Consider the following 22669-nt stretch of genomic DNA (forward strand, 5'->3'; position numbering starts at 1 on the left):
TGTATTTTTAATGTTATTGCTAGTGAACTACTGCAACTTGCTGCCAGAGAATGTTGGGTGCAAGTAGCATTTAATCAACTGTACTCATAGGTAACAGCTCTATGAATGTCTAGATAATAAAGGGATGAGGCAGACATCCCTAAATTCAATGTATGTGGACTTCATAAGGGGAAGACACTAAAGAAATTGGCCAGGCTTATGTGGTATCCTTTAACAGTACATCCTACTTCCTCCATGGGAGGCCAAATGCTGGGCCAGAGAGACCCTGCTGAGATCCACTTAGGTATGTCTTCTGCTCTCTGATCTTTAAAATGTTTTGAAGTTCATTGTTTTGAAAGATAATAAACCTTCCAGGACAGACATCAATAATTTACAACACTGTTCACAGATGTGTCACAGGCCACCACCACTGAAAGGTGAATGCCTACCCAGAAAAAGCCAAAGCACAGACACCAGATACTAGAAAATATCTCATCTGCTAAATCCAGCAGCTCAAGGAAGTGAGGCTGCTGCTGCTCCATGCCCCCAGATCCAACCAGTAGCAAGGCTGAAAACGTTTTCACAAGAGGGATATAGATCAAACACCCCCCTCCCCCCCCCCCCCCCCCCAAACATACATACATATATATGGCTGGACATACAGATATACAGATCCTGGACAGACACTCTGAGCACTCCTACCTTATCCTGCTCCTTGATCTGGCTAAACAGGGCAAAGGTCCACTAAGGGAAATATTTCTATGTCTCCAAGGTGGATTTCACCAGCAGCTTAGCTCAGAAACTCAGTCTGCCCAATAGCCACCCCTGGATCCCAGACTCCTCAGTTGCTGCACCTGGACATATCCCTCAGGGTTGCAGCCCAACTCCAATTGCTGGTACAGAGCATTACACAATCCCCAGAAGCTTTTGCCCTGCATCCCCTAATGTGTCCCACACCCCCAGCTAGCAACACTTTTAGTCCAAACAGTGAACTGCAGAGCTGCTCCCTGACTCCACGTGGTGACAGTTTCACTCCTGGACAAAGGCTGGGGCTCTGCAGGAACAGGCCTGAGAGGAGACTGGGCAGGATTACTCTTTCTCTGAATCCTTAATTTGTGTTTCTTCCTGCCCCTTTGCTCCTCTAAGCTGTGGAGATGACCTCTCATGCCTCTCCCATGACAGGCCCAGTAGTAACCTGGCAAAATTCTGTTTGGGCTCCCCACTCTGTGTCTGGGCATCCTCATGTATCACGGCAGTCAGCCATTCTTGAAATGCAATGAGTTTGCACCAGCTTTCTAAGCTCTAACACACAGATTAAATCTGCCACAGGTCATCTGTTTCTTAAACTAAGCAGTGATGATCAGTCTCTTTCCTCAGCATATTGCTGGAAATCATCACATATTGCTCACCATAAACTGAGTACGGTTGTTAATGATTAGGTAAATGACATAAAGAACTAAGGGTTAGCACAGGCTGTGGTCAGCAATGTGCATGGCCCTGATGCTACAGCTTCAGCAATCTCATCAAGGTCAAGGCAGCTGCTTGAGTGGATAAAACAAAACCTTTTTGTCTCAGCTGAAGTGGGACATTACAGACACAGCCCCTGATCTGCAGACAGACATGCCTGGGGCCTCATCCAGTGCCCAGCCCAACCGAGTCTTTTCACTGACACAAGGCGGCTTTGGACCAGCCTCTAGGATCACAATACTTTATTTACTTTCTATTTATTTTTTGGGGGCTTGTTATTACCTCTCTGTTGGTCTTCTGTTCCATTAAGTTGTTTTTGTGCTTCTTCAATTTTGTCTGCAAGAAAGAGAGGTCACTATTAAAACACATATATAAAAAAGGCAAGATCGCAGTAAGTCATTTACTGAAATCAGTCTTGAAATATCTGTTTATATTTAGGAGTGATATCATTCATGTGTAACTATGTGGTACATTATGAGTAATACAACCATATAAAATTTTATCATGTTTTACCAGAGAGGCTATTGACATGTTAAATTACACGGAACCACTGAAAGAAAAGCACTGGCATCGGATCTGCAGTTAACAGCAAATCCCACTGCAGCTTCCTACCATCTATAATAATGTGTGCAGTCAGGGGACTCTTTGGAATAGGTATTACGGTGCATTACAGAGTGTTTTAATACATTTTTGAAAAATGCTGTTAGAGCAAGTCAATGTTGCATTAAACATAGTGAGAAGAACAGCAAACAGCATTTGCTAAGTGAAGCAATGGAGCCAATCCTCTCACATGGGAGCACAGGGGGTGAGTGGTAGCCCCCACCTTATTTCTTTGTGAAACAACCAGAAATTCCCACATGCACAGAGCAGCAGCAAAAGGAGGCCCTGAGTCTTTTCTCCCAGTCTGTCTTTGCAGTTCACTTGCTGCCCCTCAGACACACTGGTGTTGGAAGGAGAGCTGTGCTTCACCTGCTGTTGCACAGAAGCTCCCATGGAAAGGGGGGTCCTTGTTCTGCATGTCTGCATGTCTGCATGTGCAGAGCAAGAAGCAAGAAAAGGTGTAACTGGACTGAATAAAAATTCAAGACCAAATCTTCTTTTGGTAGCAAACAGTCCTCTGAGTAGGTTCAGGATAAAAGGTTGTGTTGGTAAGAAGTAGCAGCACTGGGAGAGGCTGAGCTCTCTTGGTGTCCTGAACATCAAACTATGGCCTGACTGACCAAGATCTGAGCTTGGAACGTGGCTTTCAGATGTAAATGGTCATTTTCTAAAATACCTGTGAAAACTTTTTTCCTTGTATTAGTTTTTTTCTTCTTTTCCCCTGGTGGGGTCAGTTTTTATTGAATTAAATTGAAAGAACAGAATGTAACTGGATTAATCCTAAATCTCCCAGACTCTATTGGTGCAACTCAAGAAATGCCAGACTTCATGGCCGCCATACACAAGAGGAGTATGACAGCTCTGCAAAGCCCTCACCTCTTTCTTTACAAGCATGGAGGCTTTACTCACTCTGACTTTTACAACACAAGCTTTCAAAAAAATGGATATTTCTTCAACACAATTCTTAAAAAGTGGGTTTAAATGACTTCTCTTTTATTTATCAGCTGAATCACTCAAGCATGTTGGAACCATTCATTCACAGTTGAAGTCTGGTATGGTTTCTCAATTCTTTCCTCCCCAGAACCAAATAATTACAACTGAATCAAACTCTTGCAGCTTTTAAGACTGAGCTTTGTTGATCTCGCTCTGGTTCTGCATTTCTGTTTTTCAGAACAAGTACCAGGTTTCCCTTCTCATTAAAGCTCAGTAATTTTTCTGTTGTACATGTCCCAGAGAATGGACCAGAACATCTCACAAGGGTGCTAACTGACTCCCAAAGCTTCTCATGAGAAAGAAAGACACCACGGCAATTTGAAAAGCCAAACTTCTTCCTTCTTCCCCTGGGGTTAGTGAGACATGCATACATATTTAATGGGAAGTTTTATCACATTTTCTTTTATACTGACTTACTGGCTGCTGAAGACTAACACAACTCAAAAAGAGCACAATCCTTCACCATCTCTTTACCACGCCAGTTATGCAGGCTTACTTTAAACACAGAAGACTCAATATTTAATGCTTTCCTGGATTTAATATTACAGCTGAAATACTAAATGTATTCTTTTTTTTTTTTATAGAAAGGGATGTAAATAACCATTTCCAATGAAAAAAGGAGGAAATGTAAACAAAGCATCTTTTATATACGTGTGACTAATACTCTCAGAGGAAAATGTATCTAGCAATCTTATACGGTTTTTCCACAGACTATTGCTTTACAGGTGATAGAAATAAGCAATTTACAAAGTTGCAGGACAGTTGATAAAATATATGAACACACTGGAAAAAAAATCAACAAATTACCCACGTAAATGGAGCTGGTAGGTTTTAGCAAAAGGCAACAAGAAATCAAATCTTTGATAGTTTGGCTCTCAAACTCACTTTCCCTATGTTAGAGATATATTTAATGCACAATACATGGTGTTTCTGTTCTCAGAGTAAATGTTTTGTCAACAAAACTTACATCTAAGTACATAGACAACTGCAGTTTTATTATTAAAATTATTATCTGCATATTTCACATAAATGCTACAAGAAATATATGCATTTACATTGACAATCATCCTAGTTTTTAGAGAAAAATTACTTAAGTATTTCAGAATCACGCTACATGAGAATGCCAGAAAGATTAGAGGCTTTGATCTCCTTAACTGAATACTCTGTCTCTTATTGGAAAAAAAAAATTAGTTCCTATCAGTAATTCCCAACCATTCCTTTGTCAGACTGTAATCCCAAACAAAGAACCACAGATAACAGAAATAATAGCTAGGTAAACAGGTGACTGGTACACAGCCAGAAAGTCTCCTACACTTCCTGCCTCTCCTGATACATTTTCCCCAAGGAGTTATTTCTGCTGTGTGTGTTTCTTCATACCTATGGCAGTATCTCTGTGCAGAACAGTTTTGAACATTCTGAACACTGAAAAATCTTGGTGTTGGTGCTGGAAACCTAAAGCAGTGATCTGGACTGTAAATGAGACATGGGTATTAACATCAGTTTGGGGCTAAATGTTTTGTTAGGGCCTACATCCTCCTAATGGCCAGCATCACACGCTCCCTGCTCTGGCTATTGCACCAAGGCATGTCCAAACCATTGTACAAAATCTGTGGCAGCTGCTTCCCACCCTGCTGCATTTTACAGACTGCTGTGTTTCAGGCTGGAGGGAAGAACTGGGTTATCCCTAAGGGCCCTGGAGCAGGTGGCAGGAGCAGGCTTAGAGCCAAGTACCCCAGCAACACCAAAAGGCAGCCTCCCCAGGTCTTCTGCCAACTCGCACGTACGCCAGCAATAACTTGCTAACAAATTTATATTATCCAGTCATCTCCTTCTCTTGTGTGCCATTAAATTAGCTGTATGTCAAACATCTTAAGGAAAATTATTTCTGACATCATACCACATTCTGTCATAATTATATTACAGGTGCTCTAATGGTACACACCTTTGAAAACGCTTTATAAGCAAAAAGACACCACACAAAAAATCATCTGTAAAGCCCAGGAGGAACTGAAAACCAAGAAGTCCTCTATTTAATTGCAAATAATATTATCCAATCCAATAATTGTTTGGTCTAATATTATTTCAGAATTAAACCTGCGTTACTGTCTAACCTGAACATTTTACAAAGGAAACATTTGCTTATCAATGAAATATTATCTACTTCTACTAGGATAAAATCATTTAACTAATGGGAATTTCTAGTACATGGTAGGTATAGCACTCTCTTCATTTCCCCTAAGAGCCAGAACAGTACATATCTTGACTACTTTACTGTAAGACCTATGCCAATGGCCCCCAACCTTCAGCAGACAGCCTCCTGAAGTAGCACACACCTAGAAGCAAATGACCATGACAGACACACTCTCACTGAAGATGGGATACTTCTCACCAAGCACTTACTAGTGGAGGTGCAATGAAAGAGGAAATCATCATATGCATGGCTGTAGAAAATGGAGATTTCATGTGACAGCACTGCAATGAGCCACAGAGCCAGCTCTTGGCCATCCCAGGCAGGTGCATGCCACAAAAATGCAAATCACAAGCAGCATCCTGAAATGATTTTATTTATACATTATAGATATAAATTATACACACACACACACCTGCATATGAGTAAAAGAAAATGAAACAACGTGTACAATGGCTTTTCTTATTCCAGCATGAAATCTTCTCACGTTATTCTCCACCACAGCTCTCCCAGCAGGTATCTGCTGTGTGGAAATACCATCAAATTCCTTGAGGTTTTAAATATGTAATGTAACTGTGCTTTTTAGGAATGCAAGGAAGGAGACTAGCGTGCAGTAAAATATGCTTCTTGTTTTACACACCTCCTGCTGTGACAGATCATTACAAGGATACCAACAGTCTGAATTAGATATGGTGGCACTGTGGTGGGGTTTTAAATGAAAAAATAAACCAGATTTTTCAACAGCTTTACAGTCTCTATTTTTGGTCTTCACTGAGAGATAGAACCTCAGAGATTTTAATTAATTCATAAATAAAATGTAGTTTACAGGGTTTTTTCCAAAGAGATTATCCCAATAATGTATAAAACCCTGAATATGTCTAGCATTCTATGTATCAGATATGCATTACAAATTTTCAGAGAGATTAAAGGCCTCACTTATATGGTGAGTTAAGGAAAATAAAGTTTTATTAACTTCAGCAGGGAAAGCAGAAATACTGAAAGGTGTGAGGTTGGCAAAGTATAAAACCAGTAACTTATGACAGCAATTTAAGCTGGAGCACACTATATTTTCTAGTGAAGTGTTTGTGGGTTTGGTTTGTTTCATCTCTCTAGGGCTTTTTTCCAGTGACAAGAGTCCCCACAGCAGCATAATGAGATGACTGTCCTGTTGAACAAGTCACCTCGCCCCACACAATGACAGCACACAGAGGAATTAAGTCACTGAGGAAGACCTACTTTTAAGCCTCCAGGAAAGCTTACAAGGGAGTGGTTGGTGTAAGTTCGTTAAGTTCTTGCAAAGCACCCTAACAGGAGGATTTTTCATGCACATATTTGCATGTGTCTGTATCACTGCAAATATGGGGATTTTTTGGCTTATTATTTAAGATGTACAGTTGCTGCTCTGAAACAATAAGTGCTTTGTTGCATTTGTTTTTTTAATCACAAATACTCTGTTTATGGGGAAGTGGAAAATTAGCAGATTTAGACCATTTTGGATGCTGAAAACAGGCTATGACATCAAAACTTAAAAAAATACAAGCTTGTATCTTGCCTGAAAGGCTAGAGTTATATCTTCAAGTATTTAACCAAAACAACTGGAAGGAAAATATCAGCATATTTTTTCCCCTTCAGTTAAAGACAAGAACAATTCTCAGGCCTTAGGCCTGAGTCATCCTAAAAATACCTCCTGCAAAACAGCTTCAGATGACAGCAGATTTTCTTCTCGCTTTCTCATAAATCGCACTCTCTCTTACCTTGCTGCATCTGAAGACATTTGAAAAGTAATCTAGAAAATCCCTTTGCATTTGTTTTAAGATAGACACAAAGAAAGATGTCACTTCAATTATTTTTTCTTGCACTGATCATCTAGATTAGGAGCAGAAAAGAAAATCAAAGTGACAAAATATTCTTCAGCTGAAGTACATTAATGCAATCAGTCTGTATGCACTGGGCAATATTACTGAAAACAACTGTCAATGTGGTTTTATTTGGGGGGGAGAGAGCTGTGCACAGCTTAAGAAAAATACTTAAGAAAGTACAAAATGCTGCATTTTCCACCACTATAAATTCAGAGAGCAAGTGAAAAGAAGCTGAGTCCCTGCATGAAAATCTCAGTCTTCAGACTATTGAAACCCACCAGGCTCATGTGTAAGTAACAAAGTGCTTCACATTTCACTGGATGAGAACTGTGCCTGAAAGCATTTATTATTAAATAAATAAAAAAACAAATTAAAAAAATACCCTGAGCACCAGACAGGTGGTGCAGAATGGCACCTCTTATGAATCATAGAATGGTTTGGGTTGAAAAGAGCCCTTAAAGATCATTTAATTCCAGCTCCCCAGGCACAGGCAAAGACACTTTCCACTAAACCACTCAACGCCCTAGCCAGCCTGGCCTTGAACATCTCCAGGGCTCAGATTTGACACAGAGGACCCGAGCCCAGCCCCACATCCCATGTGAGCCATTTCACACCTCCCCCAGAGGAAAGACCCTCTGCTGCTGGAAGCAGCAGTGCCCATGCAGTGCAGGCAGGGCAGGAAGGGCAGCCACATGAAGCCAATGAACGACGCAAAGATGATGCAAGCTTGGCGCATTTCCCAGATGGCAGGTTCCCTTGGCACAGGAGGCAGTGTTCAATCCCAAGGCACCCTGCCTGCAGCTGTGGGTACCCACCTGGGACTGGGGAGCATGCAGAAGCGCCCACGCTCCACTGCAAGGGGGCTGTGATGCTTGTCTTTCCCTTTTGCTAGGAGGAGGAAAGGCTCTTTACAACCTGCTAAAACAAGAACGCTGTCGTCCTAATGTGTTTTGGTTAACTGAGATGAATCCCAAGACTTCCTTTAACCAGCTCATTAAGAAAAAATAAAGAAAAAAACCCCTAACCCAAAACCCCAGAGTCTTGTCTGTACAAGGAGCCCATTAGGTTAATTGGGAGGCGGTGCAGCCAGTGGGATGCTGCCTCTTGGGGAGCGTGGAGGCTCGGCAGGCCCCTGCACGTCCCCACACTGCAGGAGAGCCTCCAAGCCTGAAACCCAACCAGCCAGGCCGGGGTCCTGACTGCACCCTGGGCATGGCAGCACTGTCCCTCTGTGCTGGAGGAGGGGACCCTGCACCCAGGGGTGCAAGGGCTGGCAGACACAGGCAGCTGAGGATGCCTTTGATGGCCCCAAGTTTCCACCACCGCCCTCCTGCCACAAAGTGAACACCTTCAAAGCTGGCAGGCAGCAGCAAGAAGGCATTGCATGAAACCCACTGGACCAGGCACTCTTCTCACTCAGATTTAAATCTACTTTTAATTAGAAACCACTCTTCTGTCCCCATACACTTCCTTTTTCCAGTTTAATGAGAAACACTCAAGATTAAAAGGAAGAGATCAGATGAGGAAAGACAGTCTTTTCATCTTTATAATTTCATACTGTGGGAACTTGACACTTTTTGGCATATGGTTTGTTTTGTGGTTTCTCCTTCCCAGTTGGGGCTTAGAGAATCACAGCACCACAGCTTAGTGAATTGCCAAATGATGAGCCTGATAACTGATAGCATGGATGTCCCCAGCCTATCAAAAATGCAAGGTAAAACAGATTAAATCTCAAGTTTGTCCAGTACTGCTGGGTCTGAAGATTGTTTGTACAGATGTAAGAGAGGGGGGAAAAAAGACCTCTTAAAAATGATGCAAATTCAAAACTCTTAACAACTAGTAGGATGATGCAGCAGCAGTCATCCTATTAATAGCTATAAACTACCTTTTTAAACATCTAAAATGAGACTTTAAACAATTTAAAATGCTCCACTAGTCATTATAACCTTGACTAATGACCTGTTTGATCAGTTTTTCAGAAAAATTTGATGCATTTTCATTTTAATGTCAACTTTGAATGCTCATCATACTCCCTGCCATATATAATTATTTGCATTTAAAAATTAAGAACTCATGACAGATACTTTATATAACCCTGTTGAAAACAGAAAATGAAAATCTTCCTTCTTTTATTCTTCATTTTAAGAAAAAAAGATGCTCATATATTTGAAAATACAATCTGTAATCTCCAGTTTAAATTTGTATCAGCAATGATCTGCTATACTGTATATACAATAAAACAGTCAATGCAAAGGCTGTATATAAATTTAATATATAAAGGCTTTATCCTTGCCATCACATATATTACTCAAATATGGTAAGGGCTCCTGATGAGGTTGGCAAGGTGTATGTGCATAAATTACATAAGCACTTTACATATGAACCCAAACTCTGTCCCTGTGTCATTTATTTGTTATTGGGGAGCTTTCAATCTTGTGTTTGTTTGTTTGTTTCCATGATTTGAATTTTTATTATGAGGCTTCTACACTCATTAAAAACTGAGCACAGGAGGGGATGGGGAGGAAGAGAATTTTTGGATGACTGTCGCCTTACAGAAGGATATAGCAAACAGCGAGGCACCTGTGGGGAGAGGCACAGTAGCTGCCAAGCATAAGATTTCAGAAGTGTAGGTGAAGTATCTGCAGAAATACCTCCTGCCTGGCACCTTCTCAGCCTGCGTAAGCCAATGCACAAGGGTGGCACTCGCCAGGGCCAGCTCCTTTCCTCCACCCCACAAAGCCAGGTGATCCTGCATCCTGTGTGTGCTTCTGAGAGCACCCAGCTGAGTCGCCACAGATAATTCCTTTACACATTGTCTCCCTCCGGTACCGAATTACAAACACAAGTACTGATTGCATTTCATTTGCATAGCTCCTAATTAGCCATCTAGCACAATAATTACCCCATCGCTATGCTGATCCTAGGGCATTGTTCTATCCCACTGCCAAATTTCAGCTGCCTACCTAGGACAGGGTGATTATTATCACTAAAATCTGCATAATAATTACTTAACAGCCTCTAGGGTATTCACTGTTCACAAGTTTTGGCTTTCTGGTGTTTTTTCTATACCTAACCCAGTATCAGTGTTAGAAGTTAAAATATTAAAGCCACAGTTGCTGTAGTTCACCACCTTGTCCAAGCTGCAGCTAGGAGCACCTTCATGACTTCTGCACTGAGACAGGTTCCCTCCCTTGGCAGGTTTACTGGCCTATGAACTGTCATCTCCAAATTGGAAAAAGGAGAGGTTTTCAATTATATATATATATGTACATGTATATGTGTATATATATATATATATATAATTTTGTTTTTAAGTCACACACAGAAATTAAATAAATGCCAGTGAAATAACTGAAACCATTAAAAAAAAAGCAACAAACCAAACTGACAGCTTTTCTACTCACTGGAAACATATAAAAAATAATAATATGTGGAATCCAAAAGATTTCGTTAAATTCTGTATTTTCTCAAATGCAGATCCTAAACCAAAGCAACAAACAGTGAACCAGCCACTCCCCAGACAAACAGGGGAAAAAGTTTCTATGCATCTGTCTGATACTCCAAAAGCACTTGTTCTCAGCTGCATGGCTGGTGAAGGAGGGCTTGCTCAACAGAAAAAGGCACAAAACTGGTTCAACAGGTAGAACAACACCAAGAGTTGGTGTTTCATCACCTGAGACAACAGTGTAGAGGCTTTCTGCAAGTTCTCTGAGAGGTCAAACTTCTCTGTAATTTCTTCCTCTATTTCTGGACTTCCTCAAACAATATTGAGTTTACAAGTCAGACATCAGGTAAGTAGATTCATTCAGCACAAGGAACCTACAGCACCAACAACCCTGTTTAAGCAGAGATTAATTTTCTTAAGATTAGCGTATACCATTAAAAATTATCACTTTACCAGGATTCTAAAGTGTCTTCAGAAATGGTTTAAAATATGAGATCTTTAGTAGGACTTTGGATACTGAAGTTCTTACAATTACCTGATATTAAGATGGACAATAAATAGTACTGCTGGCTAAGGAAAAATGAAGTTTTTGATGACTAACAAGACAAGCCAGAAGTCTAGCCCAACATCTTGCCTCCAACAGAAGTTGACAGCATAAGTTGAGGGAAAAGCAGAAGAGTAAGTTGCAGATTCTGAAACCAGGCAGCTCTGAAGTGAGCTGCAGGAGCTGTTCTTGAACTTCATGGGTCCCACAGATTATTCCTACATTAGTTTCTCCCAGTATCATTTGAATCCATGGGAGCTTTTCGTACTGAATCTATGTAAACTTTTCACATCTTTCTTCAAACTCCAAAGGGCTTCATCTACTTGAGTCATTCCTTACACAAAAACTGTTCAACAGACTTATGACCTTTGGCAGCTTTTGCAGTGCTATTTTATACTCTTTGGAGGTGGAAGTGAAGAGGGGAAAAACAATTAGAAGAAAGACATCAGAGTCGATCCCACTGTTAGAGATGAGGGCACAGATGCTACCATGACAGATATGTTTTTCTGTACCTCTGCCATAGATATTCCTAATGCTTTATTTGCTTCTTGACAGCTAGCGAGTATACAGTTGACTTTGCCACACAAATACATGACCCCAAGATCTCATGCCCAAGTGTTAACAAGCAACTCAATTTAAATGAAGAGTTTAAATAATTTTCCTGTGGACATCACTTCACATTTATCTGCCCTGAATTTCATTTGTCATTTTTGCAATTTGGTTGCACAGCAACCTAATGTCATTTTGAAATCCTTTGCAATTTCATTTGCATCTTCATCTTCACCTCCCTTGATAACTTCCATCAAATCAGCAACACTGTCACTTCATTATTCCTGCTCTTTTCCTGGATCACTCAAGCGAATGGGAATCGACAGTAGCACATTTCTATTAACTGTAAAACAGAAGGCAATGTTTGTCTGCTAAGGAGCAGGTATTGACTGCAAAATGTGTAAATATCAGACTCAGTAAATTTACACACAAGGGATTTTTCTGCTGGGGTATGTTGGGGGAGTTCACTTGGTACTGTGTCTTCTTTAAAACTTTGCCCTTATTTCCAACTACCTTTATTTCCAACTGTCTTTAAAATCCAGCCAGCCCAAACAAACACTGTCATCCCTTCACCATGTATAGCCCAAGGTACAAAACACCTCTGGTTCTCTGCCTCCAGCCACCCTGCCCACTCCTTCCTCACCAGCTCCTGCCTGTGCTGGAGCATCTTCATGTGATACTGCAACAACTGGAGTGACTCTGACACACAGCTTGGGACCTTGCCGCACCGAAGGGCAGCTGCCTTCTTATGCTATGCTGTAAATCCCCTTCCAACAGGGCTGTAAAATCACACCTTCGAATTCAAAATCACTCTTTCAGCATGACTGAACATTAAACTCAAAGTTTTTCATTAACTTGACTAAGGTATCTCATTTTTTTGCTTATTTGTTTATCCAAGAACTTACTAAGTCTTAATGTCAGTCTAACATATGAACTGTCATACTGTCATCAGTGAGTCTTAGTGCTCACTGAAAAAACCAAAAAAACCTAAAAATCCACAATTTGCTTGCTATACTAGACCTTGCTCTACAGACTTTGTAAGCTTATTTTTCCATAGTAATTTTCTATTTTTGCCCTGAATTTCACATGCCAAATAAAATGTTACTAGCTACAGCTTTAAAGTGAAAAACAACATCAGAAACTGGATTCATAAAATGAAAAACATCTTTGAAAAGATAGTCAATACAAGCTGATGTAGAACTAGGTGTACCTGAAACACAAAACTTTAGCAAAGGCACAAAGATATGACATTTTTAATGTTAACAGTGTGCTGCAGCCATGAACAGGGGCTTAGCCACTTTAAGAGGCTTACAAACCAAACAACCCTAGGGATTTCATGTTCTTTTCTCTGGGCAAATTATAAATTGGTGGTAATAAATATACATATGAAGCTAATATCTCAATTCAGTGACTGATTTTACAGTTTTCCTCTATCTGCTCCCATCCTCCTTCAAGACCTGAGTCAAAAAATAGGTCTAAAGCATCCCAAAGAGCACTTGGGTCTTTTCCAACCCAAGCTGTCTTCCTGACGAAGATGGCAGGAGTGAGGATAAAGCATCTCTCCAGATCATGCGCTACCTGGGTTTAGGCAGACCCTAAGCAGAGCAAGTTAGCTGTGTGGTGATTACCCTACATCACCCAAATTTTCCCAGACACACCCCAAGGAATGACTTGGGGAAGGAGGGGACCAATCAGCAGGCTTTCAGTGAGGAAATCAGGCGTGCCAGGGAGATGTTTGGTACTGAAAGGACAGTTCACATCATTATGAAGGGATAATTTCTGCTCACAACCCCACAGCAGCCTGCTGAAGCTGTGCTTGGCTTTAAGCACCAAGCTGCTACCCTACAAACCACATGAGCCATTTTCAAGCTCCCCTCTGCTTCTCTTCTCAAAAAGATTTCTGCTTGGAGCAGGATTGTGCTGGTCCCAAAGTACTTGTTAAAACCTGTCTCCAGCACAACCAGCTCTGTCTCTCCTCCTCCATGCCTGCTCCAGCTGGAACCAGGAGCCAAGAGGGGAGGCTGGCCCCAGGGCTATCACTGCTGCAGCCTCCCTGCTCCTGGCCCCACCTACAGGCACCCTGCCCAGCCTGGCTCACCCATATGGACAGCAGTGCCCTTGTCCCTGACCACTGCAAGAAGTCAAAAGTGCTCAGATCATACAAATCCAGTAAAAGGGAATGGAGACAACTGAATTTATACAGAAAGGGAATAGAACAGTGAAATCTTTAATCAATCTTCCAAAGCAGAGTCCCAACCAAAATGATTTTTCTTTCTCTCTCTTCAAGGAGGGCTGAGAGTTTTCAAAATATTTGCCCTAGCTGGTAATCAGCATGAAATCTGAAAAAAAAAGCCCTGAAATGCTGTTTTTCTCCTTCCCCAAGAAAGATAATACATTCCCTCCCAGGAAATAAAAGAAAGGAGGCTGAAGTTTCTGGCATTCCTTTTTTGATAATCTTCAAGATACCCTTGGATAAGAAATCAGCTCTTGAAAAAAATATCCTGGAATACTGACACTGTAAATTTAACTAATTGACTTTTATACAAAAAACTCTAATTATTACAAGTAGCTGAGAAGGTTTTGTTCCGTGAATAAATAACAGAAAACAAATATGGCAGTGCAGATAGTTACGTGTATTATTAATATGCTATGAAGTGTGTTGAAAGATGAAGAAACAATTTATTTTATAGATGAATTCATATTTACCTCATCCCACAAGAAGTACAGTTCCTATTGCTACGGAAAGCAACCTACTATGAATTATTAAAAAAAAAAAAACAACAAGTAAAATCTACACCGATTGAAAACCCAGCCCTCTTCCCCTCTTTTTCTAGGCTTAGTGGTGAAACTTTCTTTCTGTACTTGCAAGCTTAGGAAGATAATTAATGAGCTACTTCTTAAACACCTACGAAATGATGGCACTCTGCAATGTGAACATCACCCAAGTGTTTTTTCTCTGTTTTATTTAGAATTCACGCTCAATTTTGTGCTGTCTGATTGAAGATGAGGAGGCGGTGAGGAACGTGGGGGAGAAAGCCACAGCAAGCTGCTGCACACACCATCCTGATCCTGCATTTGGAAGTGAACAATTCAACCTGGAGGGAGCTTACTTCAACAACCATGTGCCAAAGTGAACATCCAAGGATTTCAAGTCCTCAAATAATTTTTTCGCCCTTTAACATAATGATTTTAAATTAGTCAACCCTGTGCTACAACAAAGTAGAAAGAATTACATCCAACTTTATTAACTAATTTACAGTAAGATTTTTTTTGTTTTGTTGGAACAATGACTTCTGGAAAATTTGGTGTGTGGGAGAAGAGATTATCAGAATGTGACACTTGACTAAAACAATGCAAACAAAAACCCAGTAGAATGTCCCGAAACTGCTTTTTGGTTTTGTTTTTATTAAGTTTATTCGGACATTTTCTCGGTAGCACTAAAATTAATGATTCAAGAAACAGCCCCAAATTTCCTGAAATATTCAGATTTTAAAGGGCATGTCCTCCCTACCCCTATATATACTCTAATCTATTTATTTCAGTTTTAGATGTTGTACCTATTTACAGAAGTTATTTTCTCTTTTTTTTTTTTCCAACAGCTCAGCTAAAATAAATTCCTGCTTTTAGTTTCCATGTTTCCTGGCAGAGAAAGGCTAACTGAGACAAAAATTGTGCATGGTTAATAGGAAGAAAAGAAACATTGGAAACTTTGCTTGCATAAGGAAGGGGAGGAGGACAGAGAATAAAGCCAACTGGATGACCTCTCTTGCTCTCTGATTTCTCTTCTCTGAGGAGGTTCACAGTGACTGGTAAACCACTGAGTCTCCTGGGCCTGAGCACCTGGAGTTGTGTTGAGGGAAAAGGCTTGGCCAACTTCTCATTAAAGCTTACATCTTGAACATTTCCACCAAGCTGAGAAATCACAGTGATGGCCTGCCAAGGAACAAATGTTGCTTCCCTAAGACTTACTCTTCTCCCCTTATAATCTTCTCCAAATTCACTTTGTTTGTTGTTAAAAACCATCACACAGAACTGCTGGAATGACTGGATTTTCTAGCACAGAAGAAACAGGAGAAAGGCTGTGCTCTGTGCTCCTCAGCCTCGCTCAGGTTTTCTCTCTTGCCAACCCCTCCTCAGCCAAGAATCACAGAGCAAGACCAAGTTCCTCCCACCTACTGCCACCAGATTCACCTGGTGCTGATATTTAGGGCTGTGAGTCATGGGCATCCTCCAAATGCACAGAACTGTTATTGCCCATGTGAACTACAGTAGGTTAAAGGCTTCTGATGGCTCTGACTTAAAGGGAGACCTCATTTTCCTCTCTTTCTTTATGGTTCTCAAAAATAGAAATAGTTTGCTCCATGTGGAGACTGATGAAAGAAGGAAAGGACATAGGAGAACAAAGGCAGCATAAAAGATAGCACAGGGAAAAAAAGAAGAAAAATATTATTAAATACAATACAAGGCATAAAAAAGAGGATACACTGTAGAAATGATGCACTGAAATGATTTCCTTCTTTCGCTTCCTTTTTCCTGAGAAAATGGTAGATCAGTTCATATTTTGAGGAATCTACTTAGAAATCACAGAAACTAGGAAAATACTAAACACATGGTTTCCCATTTCCTTTCCCTTTTTAACAAAACACTGGACAATATTTTACCAGTGATTAAATTTAATTAAAATAAATACTCTTACAGCAGATGATGCGATGCTTTCATATCTTTGGCAGTCTTTCTGTACAGCTTCTACAATTCATAAATACAAACTGAATAATCTTGGGTTAATCCTGAGACAAGACTAACCAATTTCTTATAGATTGTCAAGTATTTGGGTTTTGGTTTCATGCTGTAGAATAAATTTTAAACACAGAATACTTTCAGAGAAACAAATAAAAGAATAAATCAACCAACCACATCCAAAAGTCAACAACACACCCCACACCCTTTCCGTTCATATCAAGTTTACGGTTTAGGTATTTAAATACTTCAGTTTTCATTTAATCATTTTAGTAATTACTTTCAAACCATATTAAACTGAGACAGTTTTATTTTTAAGAACTTCCAGAAATTATGCTTTATTTAAATTGAATACTCAACCACTATTCAGTAACAACTCAAGCCAAGATTCAGTAACAGAATCCAACCTTAATTGCCAATTATCAACTAGATAACATTTTCACACCCCTAGTAGATGATCTTTAAGATTTTGGTGGCTCTAATTTCATTACCTCACATGCTACAGTAAACAAAAGATTTGGAAATTATCACTCCAGATTTAGCATAAAAGCAAGGACAAACCCAGTGGCACTCATTAAATACCCCTTGAAAAATTAGGATTTAAATATGGAAAAACGGACAGAGTTTTAAAATTATTACCAGGATACAGTTCTAAGCATGCAGATAGTTTAATTTCCTGGCTTAATTCCTGGCTGAACTACAGGCTGTCATATGGTACCTTGCGAGTCACCCCCTTACAGCACAGCTGGAGGAATGCAACCCAACCAGCACATTAGCAGCCTAAACTTTGGACTATGGGAAAGTGTTTGTACCTGGAATGCCGTGTTACAACAAGAATGCTAAGGTAAAAAGCCACAGTCAAAGCACTGAAATACATAAAGAGAGAAATAGGTCAAATCCCTGTACCTTTTTAAACTACTCATAACATTCAATTTATGACCTTTTGGTCTGTGGCACTGAAGAACTGACCTGCAGGTCTTGATGACTCTCTGAAAATAACCACATAGCACATAAAGTTCATTCCTGAGCACTTTACTAGTTTATTTTTTTAATTCTTTGTAGGAAGGGTCAGTCTTCTCAGATAAAATATTAGGCTGCTTCAGGAAAAATACAGACAATACAACTATATCAGAAATAAAAAAAGTTCAAAGAGCAATACAAATACTTACAAGCCTGCAGATGACTCCCAGTGAGAAGAGTCTGAAGGTTTACAGCAGCTTAATTTACAGAGAGGTGAGGAATATTTGAAATAAGGGTATATTAAACAATCAACGATACAGGGAAGGTCAAACTGAGCATTAGTGGAATAGAAGACTAAAGTGAAGCTTTGTAACTTTCACTTCTTATGTCAAGTTGTAGGTCTTACGAGTTGAACTTCTCACCAATTTATCTCAGCTCCCATTTCCTCCCTGCTTTCAGGCAGATATTTAACATGCATGTGTTTGAGATTTAGCTTTCCCATTGCAAATGAATTCATTGATCAAGGCTGTTTGAGAAACACTTTAAAGCACAATGAGATATGAGCTCCCGGGCTTTTATCCTGGAATACCGAAGCTGTGTACTGGGGAATCTCAGCACTTTCTTTACTAAGAAGAAGACATCCTAGGTAAGGACAAACAGATAACACTCTCAGTAAAGATCAAATGTGACTTTCAGAACACCACCCAGCTACTAACTGCACTGCCTAAAGATTAAAAAATCCACAAAACAAAATACCATCCACAGCCAGTTCTTGCAAACTGGTCCACAGCCAGTTCTTGCAAAATTGCCCACTGAACGCCTTGCTATTCTCTCTTAGAAACACTTTACAGGAGTCACTTTGAGACAGGATCCTGACGAATCACTCTGAATTTCTTTTAAAGAACTGAGGAAAGAGTTAAAAATAATTCTGGTTCCTTTAGAAACTGACATCCTTTGTTTTGCTTGAGATGAAATACCATTACATGCATGCAATACTCTTTAAACTTGCCACTGTTCCAACAATAACTAAAGCTATTCTAAGAAACTACCACCCAAAAGGAGATCACCACAGAACTACAGTAAGTTTGCTGCTGCAAAGCTGGACTATACTTGTAACATTACCAAAAATGCTCAGCCAAGCCTAGCTGGGAGTGACCTCAGTGTAACCACCAAAACATGACAGTGACTGCTGCTCACCAACTCTATCACAACCACAACAGCAAGAGGAGGTTTCTATTTTCAACAGCATCTTGCAGCAAAAGGTATTTTCAGCAAACTTGATGCTCAACCCAATAACTAACTTCTTGTGTAGAAACTAACATTTTACACAAGAAAATTAAAATACTGCTAAAATTTAATGATTAAGGTAAACCCATGTGGTTTTACCATGCATTTTTATGGTTGCATCTCACCCAAATTGCAAACTTGTAGACTGATGAATTCACATGCTCTTGTTTGCTGATACAAACACTTCAGCTGTAGTCAGAAGCACACCTCATCACTGACACTTCAGTATTTCTTTTAAACAATACAGACTTTTAAACTTGTAAGCTGTTTCAAGTTGGCACCACTTTATTTCAAACCATCTCAATTAATATAATTCAAGCATGGAAAGGAATTTTTGTTTTGCAATACTTTAGCTTTCACAAACCCATTCCCAGGCCCATCCATGCTGAGTCACCTCCCACGCTCTCCCCTCCACCTGACAGCCACCCATGGCCCACAAGAACACAAACCACCTGTTTTGACATCTGTCCTTCCCAAAATGAACCTCAAAGGACCACTTTGAACCAACCCAGAGAAAACACTTAAAACAATGTTTTGAAACATACTGATGTTCCAGTAATAGCTATGCTTATACAGTTTACAATGCTACATGTGACAATATATGACATGACTTCTAAGTCTTGATCTGTCTTAACAATTTAGAGATTGTTCTGACTAAAATTAAAAACACTGATAGGCAAAACGAAGCTCAATATTTTGCAAACTAAGCTGCCATGTCTCCCTCTACATATGCCTATGAATGTACACATTTTAAGAATGCATAATTAACTGTAAGAAAATAGTTCTCAGAAACCAGAAAGCTAAAGTATTTATATCAAAAGCTGAATCTTTCTCACTCTATCTGCACAAATAAACCCACTGAAGCTGCCAGCTTTGTCAAAGTGAGCAAGATTAGGTTCTAAACATAAATCAATTTAAGCAGTCAGAAATCTACAAGAAGTACTAAAATTGCTTTCAAATTCCTAGCAGATTCTTACAAAATAAAAGTCATTGACATGTCTCTGAAAACAAAGTTTCCAGTCTCTGGAAACAAAGTTAAGTATTTTCTAAGACAGATTCCTATCACATTTCTATTAGGGACATTTAAAAACTGATTACAATGCTGGTATTTCTACATAGCATTTGTAGGGTGGTTTGTGGATGGGGAGTGGGGAGGTGGTGGTGGTGAAAGAGGACACTGATCTTACAACTACAATGTCATTTAAAATCCCAAGTATGCATCCACACTGGTCAGTCAGATTTGCGTTGCTCTGATTTGGTTTAATTTTGTTGGAGTTGGTTTTTTTTGGTTTTGTTTGGGTTTTTTTTCTGGTTGCTTTTTCTTGCTTCCAAATTTTGCTATGTATTTATAGGCATAGAAGTCAGTAAAGTGACTTGATTTGTGAGAGGCACTACAATCAGATAGATCTAAGATAAAAATAAAACTCATTATCTTTAAGGTTGCTCTCAAAAGTCAGCTATCACACTGGCATCACAAGAAATTAATTCATCAGTATATTTTTGACAAGCACAGTTTTTCCTCTGAAAGGTCATTTTTCTAAATTAAGCTAAGTATTAAATATCTTTGCTGTTCTGTCACACATCTCAAACTTAACTCCTGAAATGTTTTCACAGTAAAATCAAATTACATTGGAAATAAACATATGCAATAAAGTTTCACATGCATTTAAATTTGACATTTGTACCGTAAGCAATGTAAGCAAACACTAAGGCCTGTTTGTACGTTTTATAAACTACATTAATGGAAAATGTGCTTACTTGGTAAATACAGTATAGCCTAGTTTTGCCCAGAAAGCGCCCTTGTTTTAGAACTCCCCTAAATGCACACCGTTAAGCATGAGAAGCAGATCTGGAAATCAATGCTGTTCATATCACAGTCTGCTAGTGAAGGATTAGGACCATATTTACTGAGCATGTGCCAGAATCATAAAATAGTTTGGGTTGGAAGGGACCTTCAGAGGTCATCTAAAGCAATCCCCTGCAATGAGGAGGGACATCTTAACGAGATCATCTTGCTCAGAGCCTCATCCAACCTGGCCTTGACTGTTTCCAGAGATGAGGCACCTAATACCTCTCTGGGTAACCTGTTCCAATGTCTCACCACCCTCAGAGTAGAGAATTTCCTCTTTATATCTAATATAAATCCACCCTCTTTCAGTTTAAAGTCATTACCCCTTGTCCTATCACTAATGCTCTTGTATAAAGTCCCTCCCCATCTGTGTGGGCTTTCCTTACTGAACTAGGGAACCCAGACTGATATCCTGACCCTGTGCCCTGCTGCATGATACCTTTACATCCTCCCATATCTTTCCCCTCTCTCATCAAACAGCTCTGGAATGGAATCCACCAGAGCTGCTGTCCAGGACTTTGCTTCTGACTCCTACCCTGCCTCCAGAAGGTGCTTTGCTGGGCTCTTCAAACCAGCAGGAACGAAGCCTTGGGATGAGCTATGGAAAATACCCACCTCTCCCCTTCCGCGTTAGGAAAGGAAACCTACCCGCAACACCGACAAGAAAAAGCAGCTCCGCAGGATAAAAAACGGGAATCCTCTGGTGCCAAGCACACATGCCAAAGACAACTTCTCTTTGTGAATAAACACAGCACAAAGAACAAAGGTTCTCCTCCCCTTTTGCACCTACTGGAGGTTCCTCTGTGATGAGTGGATTTTCTGCAGTGTCTCCCTTCCTGGCAGGCGAGGGTTACAGAGTGTCTTCACTTATGTAAGTGCGTTTCTTGAGTACACAATTACCCAACACACCCAAGGCACTCCAAGGCTTTTTTTTTTTTTTTTCTTTTTTAAAGAAAAATCAGTTCCTTTCCAGCTGGAACATTTTTGTTTTTTTCAAACCTAGGTCTGTAAGCAAAGCCATAGGAGCGCTCTGAATGTGGTGCACAGAGACCCTCACTATCCCAGTAAAAAATACATTAATTTCTTGGCAGCACAACTCTCTCCCTGTGTACTGAAATGTAGGCTGAGCTCCAGACTTGCAAGAGACGTCGACATTCACAAGAACCTCCTCCATTTTCACCTGTGCACCTATTTTCCTCCTACAGAAGGTCATCAAGTATCTGCTGAACATTCCTTCCAAAGCCACAGAAGACACCTACACCAGCAAGCCCCATCACCAGGAACAAACACCCCTTCTACCATATCACAGCAGAAAATACTTGACTGTGTTCTTCCTAAATTAAACACTTCAACTCATTTTGAAAGAGCAGGATATGAAAAAACAAGAGAGTATTTGCCCAGGAAAAGGCAATGGGGCCTTCTGTGGGGAGATACCTACAATTGTTCAGCTGCAATAACATGTAGAAAAATCTAACTCTGCATTTGAAAGGCCATCAGTGAAATCAAATACGGACCTGTCAGGCAGTACTGAATAGACCACAAGAGCCTTATTACCAGGATTCGTACCTACCACAGTTTTCTTAAAATACCTTCTGCCTCCTGAACAAGTCTTCAGCTAAAGGCCATTCAAAAACCATGGAAAGCTTCCCTTTGGGCACACATTCAGGAAAAGACACAGCAGGAACATTCTGTATAGGTACCAGTCACATCCATCATCACTAGGTCTCTGTGCCAGGCAGAGTGCGACAGAAATCTCTGATCACATGTTGGTAGAAATAGGCCTTTTTTACTGACATCCTGAATAGTTGAAAGCATGAAGGAATCCAAATCATTCCAATGCTGATGTAAGATTTTAATCACTCTCGTGGGTTTTTAATCACACAGGTCTGAAGGAGACATGGGGAAATCACTGGTGTTCATATCACAGTCTGCTAGTGCAAGATTAGGACCATATTTACCGAACAGTTTGCCCAGCACATATAAAAGGGAAAAAAATACTTAGTCCCTTTCTCCCAAGAAGTTTAACTTATCCATACTCTTAAAAAATACTGTTTCTATTTCACAAACATTGCAGATTCCCCAAACCCATATCTCTGCTCAAGACCCTACACATCCTGACAAAGTCGCTGTATCTGTTCAGGTGATGTTCACTATTTCCCTAAACACTATTTTTGATAATTTTATCCAAAGAAAAATGGTGGAACTCCACAAC

The 22669-nt window shown here is 40.1% G+C and overlaps 1 protein-coding gene across 4 annotated transcripts in view; it reads right to left on the reverse strand.

Moving 5' to 3' along the window:
- The window catches only part of HIVEP1 (HIVEP zinc finger 1), a 128179-nt gene that overhangs the window by 57267 nt on the left and 48243 nt on the right, over positions 1-22669 (reverse strand). For all 4 annotated transcript variants that reach the window (XM_071452056.1, XM_071452048.1, XM_071452029.1 and 1 more), the window contains one exon: positions 1729-1782. In XM_071452056.1, the coding sequence (XP_071308157.1) occupies positions 1729-1782 (54 nt within the window). The remainder of the gene's footprint in view (positions 1-1728; positions 1783-22669) is intronic.

The sequence above is a fragment of the Agelaius tricolor genome, unplaced genomic scaffold (assembly GCF_023055355.1).
Source record: "Agelaius tricolor isolate 1412-34295 unplaced genomic scaffold, bAgeTri1.0.p SCAF_2, whole genome shotgun sequence".
Classification (NCBI taxonomy): Eukaryota; Metazoa; Chordata; class Aves; order Passeriformes; family Icteridae; genus Agelaius; species Agelaius tricolor.